Below are 13794 nucleotides of genomic sequence, written 5' to 3'. Positions count from 1 at the left end.
TGCTGCAAGTACTGTAAAAAGAAATCTAAGGGGAAGTTATTACTCAAGGCTCTTTGTTATTATTTCTGCAGTATGGGTAGTGTCAGCATTGTTAAAAATAAATTGTTAGTCGTACCTTACTTGGCCAGTACAAATGCTGTTTGCATTAATGTACTTATGATTTCCTATCTGCTGCTCCCAGATAAGAGAGAAGTTTAAGAGTATGATGTCTTTTCGATCTTGCATTGACTTCTTCCCCTCTCAGAAAAGGGCTGGGTCACTGTTTTCAGCTGTATGGATGGTAAACAGCCTCTCCTCACGGTGCCTCGGGTCAGATTAACCCCGCGTTACTCGGGACCGCGGGGAAGGGCCCTGGCGGGGCTCAGGGTAACGCAGAGCCGCCAGGGATGGCGGACGGCGGCCCGCTGCGTGGCACACGGGCCGTGACGGTCCCACGGCGTTAGGCCTCGGCCCGCCGGAGCAGCCACAGAGCGGGGAGGAGGAGCAGGGCCGCAGCACCACTGCCCCTGCGCCCTGACAGCGCCAAATGGAGGTGCGGAGGGAAAGCCATTAACAAACACAAAGACTCTTAGGTCAAATCGTGGTCCTACAGAAGTGGAAGAGCCTAGCTCTTTGTTTTAATCGACTTCTGATTTAAAAAGTCAGTTTTCTAACTATTTTGATTCTGTCGAGATGGAATTTGGACTGACCTGATCAGCAGTGCCTGGTGAGAAGGCTTTTTTCCATTCATTCTCAGAAAAGGAATTCCTGTTCTTGAAAAAGCTTGGAATAGGCATGGGAACAATTCTAATTAATAGCAATACACCAGATGAATGACCCTATTCAAGCCTTAAACACAGATATCAGTAGGTTAAGCATTAAATGCAGTATTAATGCTTGAAGTAGATACTTATACTAAAGCTGTGTTTCATTAGGTAACAAAAAGTCTTTTCACTTGCACATCATTTACATCTTCAAAATTCTATGTTTATACATGCTGTATATGATAATGTTTGTTTTATGGCATTACTAGAGACTTAAATTGACATTCCACTTAAAATTAAGTCTCCATATTTGCTAGAAATGAGGTTCACCTACTCTTGATCTTTATATATAAACATTTATTATTTAAAAGCCTTAGTTGCAAATATACACAGTGTAATAGCGATAAATGTTATTTACACACAAATTCCAGTATGTTGATATTGTTGATTTGATAGGAACTACAATGTAACCCTGCAGAGTGCCTTTAAGTGTAATTGTCTTCAAACTTGAAGACTGGCTAAAATTTTTACTCAAAATGAAGAGTCACGATGAAAGTTCAAATATCACCAAGAATTAAAATCAAGAATGTTAATAAACAGAAATTGACTTATTCTGTTGAAATCAAGTCTATACTGAGTATGTGTCTCATAGTAGGCCTTCCGTGGGGGCAATTCCAGGGATGCTCAATCTCGCCCATATGGGTGACCAGTTTTCTCATTTCCTGCACGTTCAGTGCAGTTCCAATCATCACCTGCAAGTAAGGGAGAAAAAAACCCAGTTGTTATTTTCTTTTTCCATATTGACAACTGACACAGGTAAAAGCAGTACTTCAGCAACCAGAGCAAATAAATACTGTGCAAGACATTAAAAGCAAAAAGACCTACAAGATGACCAGAAGACAACATACAGTTAAGTATGTTCATAAGCACACTAGCTTGAAACAAAATAAAACTACCAGAAATTTTTCCCCAAGTTACTCTAGACAAAAACACAAAGCACTAAATGAAGGATATCAGCTGTTGACACTCAATAGTAAATAAACTTCCTCTGCAATATATATATATATATACACACACATATATACATATACATATACACACACACACAGATACCTGTAACACAACAGAAAACACAGTATTTATTTGAAATCAAGCATTAAGTGCTGTACTTACAGACTTTCTGCAAGCTCGGGAAGCAAACATCTGTCTGACCCTGGAGGGCCTACACATGACTCCAGGGCAGTCACTTAACATGAAGATCAGCTCATCTATGTCTTGTGGACCAAAAGTCCAGTTTTTGCTTGTTGGCAACGATATTAATTTAACTCTTTGAGTTACAGGAGCTGAAAGATTTGCAGTAATTAATAAAACAGAGCATTACAGGAAATTACCTCTTCCCAAGAGAACTGAGAAATGGCTTTGATATGTTAATATGATGTGACCTGCATATATGCAAAGATTTAAATTTAGTCTTTTGATAGGTGTCACTAACCAACCATGATGGTAACTATGGCAGATACCCTTCTAAACTTTAACCAAACAATTGCTTGTAAACTTAAAAGCAGATAGATCTCATTTCTGACAAACCCTTCAATTTCAAAGAACAAATGGTTTATGAAGCTATTTTGAGGTTATGTGACTACAAAATAATTAAGGATTTTTGTTGGTAAGTGATTGATAATCAACAGCATTTTAGGCAAAAATTGGAGATTCTGCAATAAAGAATATGATGAAAGTCTGTAGCAACTTCCCATATACCAAAGTGGTAACACACTGCACTTGCATTATTCTTGCTGTATAAAGAAAACAGTAAGGAGCTTGCAAGTTATGCAGTTTGCTCCAAACTACACAGCAAGTCAATGCTAAAGCCATAAAGGAAACCAAAGAATATTATTTATCAATGCTATCTATGAATTCTAAAGTCACTAGATTTATCATTTGCCTGCATCTAACCTTCCTGGGACCTGCAAGTGTACCAGTATATAAAAAAAAGGATTTTTATGTAACATCCAGAAAATAAACCACCAGCCACATAGTCAAACAGTGACCCCAAAGAATCTTCAGAAGCTTCCATAAAAAGCTGGCAAGATAAATACTCTACAATGTTCTGTTAAACAGTGCAAACAAACCACAGAATCCTAAATCTTAAAACCCAAAAATAATATACTGTAATGCATATTATTTTGAAGTTTCTGATAACTACCAGAAGAGACTTTTACATGATAAATGAGATGAAACGGTTGACTATTTGTTACTTCTATTAATTCTGGCCTAAACTCACCGTTTTCATTTATGACAAAATCAAACCCATTTTTTCTGAATATTTCCAGATTTTCAATCAACACAGTTTCATTTACAGCTGTTAAATTGAGATTTTGAGGCCTGAAAGAGACAGAAGATACGTATTGCATAGGCACATAGCGCAGACCACTTAAGATAGGTTTCAGAAGCAATCTAGTGATACTAGTACAGAGCTCTATTAAAATACTTCACTTTGCTTTGTTAAAAATATCTCACTACTGAATAGATCACTTCCAAGCGTTACTCAGCAGAGTGAGGTTGGTTGGGCAGCACTCCCAGTGTGTGAGTGTCTGTACCTCAATGTATGAGTGTGTGTCTCCTCACTGGATGACCACTCTTACCAAGCTGGAGGTTGCCATGTAGGCCCACTGTGGAATTTTTTTGACCACTGACCTTCTGCATAGCTACGACTGTATCTGTGGAATGTATTTTTCATGTGAAGATTGACTCTTTGAAACATAGAATATAAAACCAACTTTTGTCTTGTGTTTTGAATGTGTGAAATGCTACAAAAATATAAACATAAATAACGAGAATAATGTTTAATTCAGTGTTTCAGAAGGATAAAACACTGAAAATACTTACGCTATCAGCTTCTGACCTTGAAGAACAGTGTGTTGTTGTAACATCTCAAAGTTGTATTTCTCATCAGTAGCGTGTTGGTCAATTATGAAAAGATCAGAATTCAACTTTGCTATTATAAACCCTAAATTGAACTGGCCAATGATTTCCATTTTTGCAAACATTTCTTTACTGTATATAGAAGATATAAACAGATTATAAATTACACTTCAGCAGTTATCATGTTAGACTATAAAACTTAAAAACATCTTTTTCTCCCTTGCAGAACAGACTTTACATTAAAAAAAATAAATCTCGTTTGAGCAGAATATGAATGTGAAAAGTACAGCTATCTGGAATCTGCCACAGGCTGATGAGACACAACACAATCCAGCATTAAGACAGGACTCATTCAGGATTCTCCCATTTTCAATACAGCCACCAGTGATGATAAAATCAGAAACAGGCAGCATGGCAATAGTCCAAGTGAGTAACACTGAAGGCAGCATCAGAGTTTTGAAGAATGGTAGTTGACACATTTGCCTTCTTTTTGCAATTAGAAGGCTTTTTGAACACTTTTTTTTTTTTCAATCCAAAATTAATAAATCATACACTTCTACTGTACAGTGACCATCTGAACGTAGCTTATTTTCACAGCCATGTCTCACCATATTTCAAATTCACATGAGAAAGAAATGAGTTATGCAGTTTTTTCACAGTATTCTTATCTCATGAAATTTGGTGTTTCTCTGACTACATTGCAAATTGTAAGTCTGAACTAAACCAAATTTATTATGTTTGTAGCCTTCTATTTAGTGTCTTTTTACACATTCCATTTGCATTTAGTTCAAACAGCTGCTGTCAGGTAAAATAACTTGTCAAATGGATATTATAATGGTGTAAGTTGAATAAAAGATACATCAAAAACTAACAGGTAGATGTAATGTCTCCTGCCCATCCCCCAAAACAGTTCTTATATTTTTCCTTAACTATTTTTATTAATTAATGAATACAATATGTTAAGAAGGTGGTAATACCTGATCTCTTTTCTTAATTCATCTTCTGCTACTTTATTTTCTCCAGGACTAATTTTTGCTTTAAATCTTCTGTAATTCTGTGTTTCTGTACTTTTCTGTTGTTGCTGTATTACCTTTTTTACCTTTTCTGCTAAAACCTTCATAGAGAATTCAAGCGGCACAGTTTTCTTTTTAACTTCCACCAGTACATCAACACTTGTGTAGTTCCTATTGTTCTTCACTTCAGGACATTTACCTGCCTTGAAGTCATCTGTTTCACTTTTAAGGCATCTGCTTTTAGAACATTTTACTCTTGGGGAAGAACTATTAGCTTCTTGAGATAACTTATTTTGATTAGTCCAGTCATTCACTTCATTTAACTTATGTTCAGGACCCAAGACCTGAACATCACATTCCAGCGATTTCTCACTACATCCAACAGTTTTAAGACATTCATTTTCAAGTGGTTCTTCTGAGCTATAGAATTCTTCAGGAGGATTAATTACACTTTGACTACTGACACAGCTCCCAGCTTCTGGTGTACTACATCCAGCATCTGACTCAGAGGTGCTACAGAATCCAGAATCTGTATTATCTTCTAATTTTCTTAGATACCTGCTTGGAATTGACATCTTTGAGTCCATCTTACGATGACTCTCAGACTCCTTAGTCAAGACAGCCTTTTGAGGTTTTACAATACTCAAAGTGGTATCAAGTGACATTTGTCTGGGTGAGTTGTGCTGCTGTTTTACCTTTTTAGGACTTTGAAAATTACTCTCTGTTGTTTGATGAAGAGAGAATGACTCTCTTAATCTGGCAAGAGTCATTATTCTTTTTTCTTCACCACCTGAATTTTCAGTTTCAGAGTCAGGCAGTATTTCTACATGAGGCTTTTCTTTCTCTTCAGGAAGCATCTTCAAGTTGCCTATTAAAACCAGAATAAAGACTATTTCAAGACTTTATGTTACCTGGAAATATGCATTAAATTACGTGCTTTAGTAAAGGAAATGAAAAGAAAGGTAGAAAAATAGCAAACTCCTCAAAGGAGCCTTTAAGCTTCAGACAATGACCGAGTATGGGGCTGAAATGCATTAATATGCAACAGACAAGCAGTTACAACTTTAAGAAACTTAATGGTACTTGTGTGAATGAATTTTTAATCTCTCTTTAAACTGGAACAGCAACCAGCTATTAGCAAAAGAGTTTAATGACAGAGTGACAATGAAAAGTGAATTACTCTAACACTTTAATGGTCCACTATAAAATGGTCCACTATAAAAGTCTGCTGGCAAGGTGTTTAGGAGCTGGCACAATAGATACCTGTAGTGTATGTGATTTGTGGATAATGAGAGGACTTCAATCTCACAAATTGTTGGTCCGACATGTATTTTACTAAAGATTAATTTAAAATAAGAATCAGGCTATAACTGATTCTGTATGTCACTAAAAAGGAAATTAGAAGGAATTCTTTTGAACGAATGAGGAGGATGAGGTGGTGTTAACACAGAAAAGCAATTTTGAAAGATTATACTGACACAAGAGAATCAGCAATTTTTGTAGTTATCATAAAAGAAAGTTCAAAAATCAGTAACTCAAATTTCAGATTTTATTTATGAGACTTTAACCATTCTTTCTCAAGGACATTTAAATAAAGGAAACACAGATTTCTCCCAAGATAATGCTTGAAAAAGATCTCTTCCACTATCAGTTAATTTTGTGTTAATTTTTCCCCTATTGACTGTAAATCATGTTGTGCTGGCATGCATAATTTTCTTAACAGTCACTTAATAACATAAGCGCCTCCTTTTGTTATTTGATTTCAATAACAATCTTTCAGTGTAAGCCATACATGAAAAAGGTATATCAATTAACAGCCAGACTTTTTCATTTCTTCTTTGGGTTTTTAAAAACACAGTTCTCCATTTTCAATTCTCTACCATATATCATACACAAAACTTTCACAGTTTGTGTCCTACCTGCAATGTCCAGGAGTTTCTGATTGACATTCAGTTTATTAACATCACTACCAAACATCTCCATCAGAGAAGTTTTTAAAATTGCTAATAAAAGCTTTTCTTCCTGAAGTAAAATTTGCCTTTTGTCTGGAGTTACATTGATGTCGACACACTCTAAAGAAAAAAAAAAAAAAAACAACCACATTCTAAATGAAAAATTTTAAAAAATTCACTCTTAGATCAAAGTTTTCTGCTGTTTCTCTTCCCATTTTCATTTCAAAAGATTAAAACCAAAGCCACAGTTAAGATTCACGGTATGTCTGCAAATTAAATTTTTAACTTCCTCAACATCCTAGCAAACAAACCAGAACCTAATTCTGTTCAATAATATGATACAAGTTTTCCTGTACTAAGCTAACCACAAGGTCCCTTTTCTTCATTACTTGAGACAAGAAGTTACTTTTGAGTATAGAAAAAGTAGCAGGAATGAAGGAAGTGAAACCACAGTTAGACTCAGTCTGTCTCTTTCTAACTGTAGGTCAAAGAATCGCTACAGCGCAAGAATTCATACCGACAGAAGTTACAATATTCTCTAAATAAATATAATTTCTTCTCCAATGAAGTAACAGCCTTTACTGAAGGTTACTGAAGATGATTTTTTATAACTTACCAGAATCTACACAAATGTTAAGGACAACAAATGGATACTGGTGTTTATTGTATAAGTGATAAACTTCATTCACAAGCTTGACAACCTGCAGAGAAGGTGAAAAAACAGTAACTGCCAATACTATTATGTTCTGTTTCCCACCAGTATGACATTTAACCCCCTTCAAAACATTAATGTACTAAATCATACCTTGTATGATTGAGCTTTTGTTCAAATAGACACAATGAAGACAAAAACTTCAGACACAGGAACTTGCAGCATCAAGCCACAAATATACTTACCAGCTACAAATCCAGTGGTTTTCAGAGAATATTGAACAAGTTAGTGCTGGTGATCATAATAAAATCAAAACCTCACCTTTGCTGGATCACATGGACGTTGGTTGATAAAGAAAAACTGTCTGTCAGTTGTACTCCTTCCAACACCATGATCACAACGAGAAATGAAGCCTGCAATACTGTTGAATAACAACAACAGTAAGGTAAAATAGAGCAGCAAAGCAAAAGGAATTTTTCTGACTCCGAGCATATTTAATGGAAGAGTATAAGGGGCTAAAAGAAACACCATTATACGGTATCAGTAAGTACATATACATACTTCCTCTCCCAGTTCCTTATCTGACAAAGGCTAGATGTTCAGGTCCAAAAAGGCATCAGACAATTGAAAAAGAGCTCTTTCCGATTACAAAAGAAGTGGCATTTATGAGTTTTCTGCTCTGAAAGCCAAAGAGGTCAACTGTGAACTGTCACTGATCAAATACTGATGCATATTATTTGCTGATCTCATGTATAGTGAGAGATAAAAAAATCTTTAAGAAAGGGTAATTCACTTAGACAAACTGATTCACACTCAGCTCATACCATTTCTCAGTAATGCTACTGAACAAATACAGAAATCCAACAGATACAATTCATCCATGCAATTACTCAGACCACTGGCAAAGGTGACATTCAGCAGATTACAATAATATATAACTATAACTAGGACACAAGGAATAGTAGTTCTGCTCTTCCCACTCATCTGACTAGCAACATCTTAGTCCTGAATTATTTTAATCCAGTAATGGCCTTTCCCAAACTGTATACTAATACCAACTATGCTTATCTTAATTATTTTTAATACTATTAACTACCACACTTTTTTTTAATTTTGGGTTATGGTAAAATGCTGCTGGCAACAGTGGTTTGTACATTTCTAGTTACCTATAAAGATTTTGTGGTATGTCAGTACAATTGAGTCCATATTCTTCACAAACAGCTTCATTAGGAGATAACTGAACAAAGGGAATGAGGCTCTGCAACTAAAAAAAAAAAATAAAATAGTGAAACAATAAACATATAGATTTTTTCCTTCTGTTTTATTATTAGCCTTAAAATCTATTTGTTAAAATGGTGAGTTTTTTCAAGTTGCCTGACCAAGTCAAACACTTAAAATACCCAAACCTACCAGAAAACAGTAGCACTGCTTACTGAGAAACAGAAACAATGCCTTCATGAGTGGCTGTTCTCATCCTTGGATACCACTTTTTCTGTGTTAGTTATTTCACAGACTCTTATTGTAAAATGTACATAGATCAACAAAATGATTGACAGTTTGGACTCTCCAGGATGTACATATGACCTAATCAAGTTTTATGCAAAAACAAAAGGCAAGCAGAGTAACAGATGTTTCTTCTGAAAGGACAATAAAACTATTAGAAAAGATAAGTTATTTGAATCATGAGCTGCCTAAGTACAGATAGATTTACCACAAACATTTTCCCAGTCATGCCATGATTATTTTTCTGTCATTACAGCATCTTCTACTGATTTTACATTTAAGTATTTGATATTATATAAGCAGGCTATAAGCTAAACATTCTATTCTGGTAACACTGAATTTTCAGCTATGCTTGTTGCTACGTGGCAAGACAAAGTTACACCTTTCATCTCGCCTTTCAGTCACAGCATGAACAGACTTTGAAATCTCTACACGGGCACTGTGAAGGAAAGAAGTGCTTATCAACAACCAGCAGCTATCAACCACTCAATATTCCTGATGATTGTAATATGCAGTTGTAGGAATTATGTTTTTATGCTTTTTTTCATCTTTGCTTTCTTCAGAAACATTTTTTTATAGCTAATCTCTAGAAAGCATTGCAGTCCACACCTCTACAGGGGCTGACTGCAATCCCATTTAGAGGTTAACCAGAACACAGGAAGAGGTTGCAAAAGCTGAAACACCTCATTTTTCTATTCCTCAGCTAAAGCTCTCACATCATACCATTATTAGAATTTTCTTAATATCTTGTTCTTGTGACATACAGACCTTAGTGCCTGTACTTTTTCAGAAGCACAAACCTTCAGAGGCTTGCTGGCACAACAGCTCTTAAACCTGGCTTCAGAGAGATATTAAACAGTAACGCTATCTCCTAAATAATTTCTCTTCCATCAAAACATCTCTAAGCACATTTAGAAACTTCAAGGGAATTCGTGGAGGCTGCCCTGTTTTTCCTTTTTCAACCTGTAGGGTGTGCTAGAAGCCAACACATACTCCAACCCCGTGCGGTTTTTATGGGTTTCCTACATCCCCTCTATTTATTAGATATTAAAAATATCTCTATACAGCTATATTATCTCTCTTTTCAGTAATAAAAGTAATACCTGTTTTTGCCCAAATACTGCTCCAATGTTTTCCTTTAAAGTAGGACTTCCAGTAGTGGATATCACAGAGGTTTTTTTCCCTTGGCCAACTTGATTAGTGCAGTTAATCCGCACTCCTTTTGAAACAATACAGTATGCCTGCAATACCTGGACCATTTTTGCATATTCCTATTAAAGAAAAAAGAAAGTTAACATTTATATGAAATGTCTCTTTTTAAAACAAAATTGTATAAACAAAACATTCAACATTCGCAGATAATGCAAAAAGGGGGTGGGGGAGTGATTTTAATTTATTTTTTAAAAACCTTTACAAACTAAAGTTTAAAAAGAGTGAAAAATAGTGCTTTAAAAACAAACAGCATATTTACAAGATTGATATTTAGCCATAAACCAGCAGTTCCCAATTTTAAAATACACAAAAGCGATCGTGATATTGATTCTTTTCAAAATCTGAAAATTTGAGAACGTACCTATAAAACTGATCGTGGCAAAACAGAAGAGTAAAGAATATAGGACAACTGATTTCTTATTAGATGAAGATATAAGACAGGCATAAAATAGTCTAACCAATGTATTCTACAGAGAACTGAATATATTCAGCAGTATGAATATATTCATGCAGCAGAATAAATTCTGAAGTATGAAACTCCTTTGAATTAATAATTTCTGATCTAACCTACCTTTTTAATGTTTCTTTGAAATTCCTTATGCCGCACTGGTAAAGTATAAAATAACTGCTGTATGTTAACTGTTGTTCCTTGTTGTCGTGGAAAAGGAGTTTTCTGTGTAATTTTACCATTGTGATCGAATACCAAACGAGTCCCAACCTTTGCAGACTTATGACAGGTAAAAATGGTAACATCACTAATGGAAGGGAAGAGGCAACAGAATTACTCAGTGAGCACTGTATTTACTGTATTATCTATTCCTCATGACCTAATCAGGCATAGAAACTACATCAATACTACTGATTTAATTAAAACTAACTCTTCACCACAAACAACTAAAACCATACCCAAAGAGAGCGGTGTAACATTTTCCTAGCTAGAATGCAAACATTTTTATTTGTACCCCTTTCATTCTTCTCCTATAAAATGCAATGTCGAAGTCAGGTTTTGTTGGACTACATTCCTCATACTAATACATAACAGCAGAATATTCTTGACACACAGAGCTGTGTACAAAAGGTGTGCTATTTCAAATGTGTAGTTTGTCTGGGAGGAGTTTAAGTGCAGTTTTAATGAATTACAACCTAGCAAACAGCACTTAGATATTACACTGCTTTACATTAGAGGATTAAACACTTATGCAAGCACACAGATCCATCCTGTAAGAATTTTCATACTTAAGTAACACTAAATTTTGTACATAAAAGGACCAATCGGGTGCTCAGAATCACAGAGTAATTTTAAATACTTAGAATAATTTTGGTTGGAAAGGACTCAGGATTTCACACCACCTATTGCTCAAAATCAACCTAACATTAAGGAACTGGAAGTTTCCAAAGCCTTATTTTATCAATAGTAGTAAACTTCAGTTATTTTTGTGCATATAGTAACTTTCCACTAATATGAAGTTAATATTAATACCTTAATGCACACAGTGAACTCAGAGCTTCACCTCGAAACCCAAATGTTTCCACATGTACTAGATCAGAAAAGTCTTGTATCTTTGATGTATAATGCTTCAGAGCTGGAAAAAGATATTTAACATACATATTTCACTTCAAAGAGACTATGCAAGTAGATTTTGCATGCATATCAAGAAGCAAAAGAACTTCTGTATTATTCATTATATTTTACATAATTATTAGAGACAAAATAATTTAACACTTGTCTCCTTTTCCCTATAAGCAAGATCACTTTAAAATCCTCAGATACACCTGTTATTCCATACTTACACCCCAAATTGATACAGCATTATTGGTATGTGCATTATAAGATGCCTCAGAGCAGTACACAGCACCTGCCTCTGCTACTGATGTACCTGTCACAGATTTTGCCCTGGAAGAAACCAACTGCAGTGCTGTGCTGTGCATGGTATATAGTGGGCAGGCGTAAGCCTACTCCACCATGGCTACGGCTGAGGAGGCCTCAGCCTACACAGTCACTGCAGCACTAGCACTAGCCACCAGCTAAACTGAGTTAGCAGCAGCACCCCTGAACTTTCACTGTCCCGGAACAGGAGTTTCTGATGTACCACGTACATACTGTGAACATACAGTTACTGAGGAATAACTCATAGTGAAAGAGATCCCTAGTCATTATATGAAAAAAGAAACATGGGTATTTGTTGCAATGGCTAGCTACATTTATCATATAATAGCGTTTCTGCTCCCATTTTGTGCAATTTGAAACTAGCAAATGGAAAATTTGAGTCAGGCATGAAATGTCAGTTCACTTGCAGGAAATATTCAAGTTTATAATCCACCTCTCAAAACCAATCACTTTCACAAAGCTTGACTTCTTCAACAGTCGACTGATGATCAACATGCATGAATCTAAATCAACATTTATAAGACTTTCTCTTCTATAAATATTTCTATTATTCATTCCACTTAAATAGGCAATCAAATCAAAGCCTATTTCTGAGCTACAAGAACTGTAAGCACAACAGCACTACAGAAGTGCAGTCTAGTTTTGCCCAAGTCTTCCAGGTCATGCACACATTATATAAAAGCTGAATATCTATTTAAAACTACTAAACTTAGGAAATTTGTTTTTAAAAAAATAGCTTTCTCACTGAAAACATGCGTTCAAAATGTCCAAATATAAATTATGAAAAAGGTTCAACTTACTTAAGCCTTCAAAGTTTTCCTCTTCCACTCCGCCTCCATTATCCGAAACCTCTATGAGTTCTGCTCCATGATCTTTAAGTTTTATATCTACAAAATTGAGTAAAGTCTTTTAATTCTGTATGTTCACACACAATGTTCAGTATTAATTATGTACTTGAAGGAATTTTATCAGATAACCGTTTTCCATGTCAAGTTTGAACAAAAAAATCCTCATAGCCGTCAAAAGTTAGAGCAAGCTAACGCAAACCCGCCTGTACTCACAAACAGTCCAGCTTCACTGCACTTCTGCCTGAACAGAAGTTTTCCCAATTACAACACCTATCATCATCCTGGCAGCTCTGAAAACTGCAACCCTGCCTTAACCATCTGCTAGCTTGAAACCAGCAGCCAGCAGAGTCTAATCACCACTGCTGTATAGGCCACACACCTTATTCCATGGCAAAAAGGGCTACAAATAAAAATAACACGGACAAAATCACGTAGTTCTAGGAGCCCAGCTAGAGCCTGGGAATCAAAATGGTTTATTTATCTGAGGTTTAAAATCAGGGCAAACGTGCTCAGCCCAAACAAAAAGTATTTGCACTGATTTGTTACCATGCACTCTGTTTTGAGGAAAAAGAAGTACTTTAGCAGTTTATGAAATTATGATGTAAAGGAAGTTACCGATGTTGGTAGCTCCAGCATCCAGGCTGTTTTCCACCAACTCTTTCACGGCAGTGCCAAGATTCAGCACAACCTGTCCCGAACAGATCCGATGAACGGACTTGCGGTCGATGGGCTTGATGGCTCTGGCAGGCTGCAGGCTTGAGAGGGGAGAGACAGGAAAAAACACGGTAGCGTGAAGCAGGCGGTAAAGGCTCGCCGCGCCCCGCTCGTTCGTTCCTCGCAAGTGAGGGCAACCACCACCCAAAGGTGAGGCGGGGGCCAAAACACCGATACCCCGGGGGGCCGCACCCCAACGCGGAGCGCCCGAGCGAGTCGGGAGAGGAGGCGGGAACCGAGAAGGCCGCGACCGCGCCAGCGGCCAGGGCACGGCCCACTGCGGGGGAGCGCGGCCCTAAGCCTGCCGTGAGGAGAAGCGGCCCGAGCAGGGAAGGCGAGCTTGCTTG

At 36.6% G+C, this 13794-nt stretch overlaps 1 protein-coding gene across 1 annotated transcript in view; it reads right to left on the bottom strand.

Moving 5' to 3' along the window:
• Positions 1 to 1091: 1091 nt before the first annotated feature.
• PMS2 (PMS1 homolog 2, mismatch repair system component) overlaps positions 1092 to 13794 on the bottom strand; it is a 13626-nt gene continuing 923 nt past the window's right edge. Inside the window, exons 2-15 of the mRNA XM_026859154.1 lie at positions 13349 to 13724; positions 12686 to 12772; positions 11478 to 11580; positions 10569 to 10752; positions 9889 to 10056; positions 8449 to 8546; positions 7604 to 7703; positions 7247 to 7331; positions 6598 to 6750; positions 4643 to 5546; positions 3630 to 3797; positions 3025 to 3125; positions 1917 to 2086; positions 1092 to 1495 (exon numbers count right to left, since the gene is read on the bottom strand). Coding sequence (XP_026714955.1) covers positions 1352 to 1495; positions 1917 to 2086; positions 3025 to 3125; positions 3630 to 3797; positions 4643 to 5546; positions 6598 to 6750; positions 7247 to 7331; positions 7604 to 7703; positions 8449 to 8546; positions 9889 to 10056; positions 10569 to 10752; positions 11478 to 11580; positions 12686 to 12772; positions 13349 to 13724 — 2841 coding nt within the window. The 3' untranslated portion in view covers positions 1092 to 1351. The remainder of the gene's footprint in view (positions 1496 to 1916; positions 2087 to 3024; positions 3126 to 3629; positions 3798 to 4642; positions 5547 to 6597; positions 6751 to 7246; positions 7332 to 7603; positions 7704 to 8448; positions 8547 to 9888; positions 10057 to 10568; positions 10753 to 11477; positions 11581 to 12685; positions 12773 to 13348; positions 13725 to 13794) is intronic.

Source organism: Athene cunicularia (assembly GCF_003259725.1).
Source record: "Athene cunicularia isolate RWA chromosome 14 unlocalized genomic scaffold, athCun1 chr14_part1, whole genome shotgun sequence".
Taxonomy (NCBI): Eukaryota; Metazoa; Chordata; class Aves; order Strigiformes; family Strigidae; genus Athene; species Athene cunicularia.
This window is presented reverse-complemented; position numbering and strand designations above follow the sequence as displayed.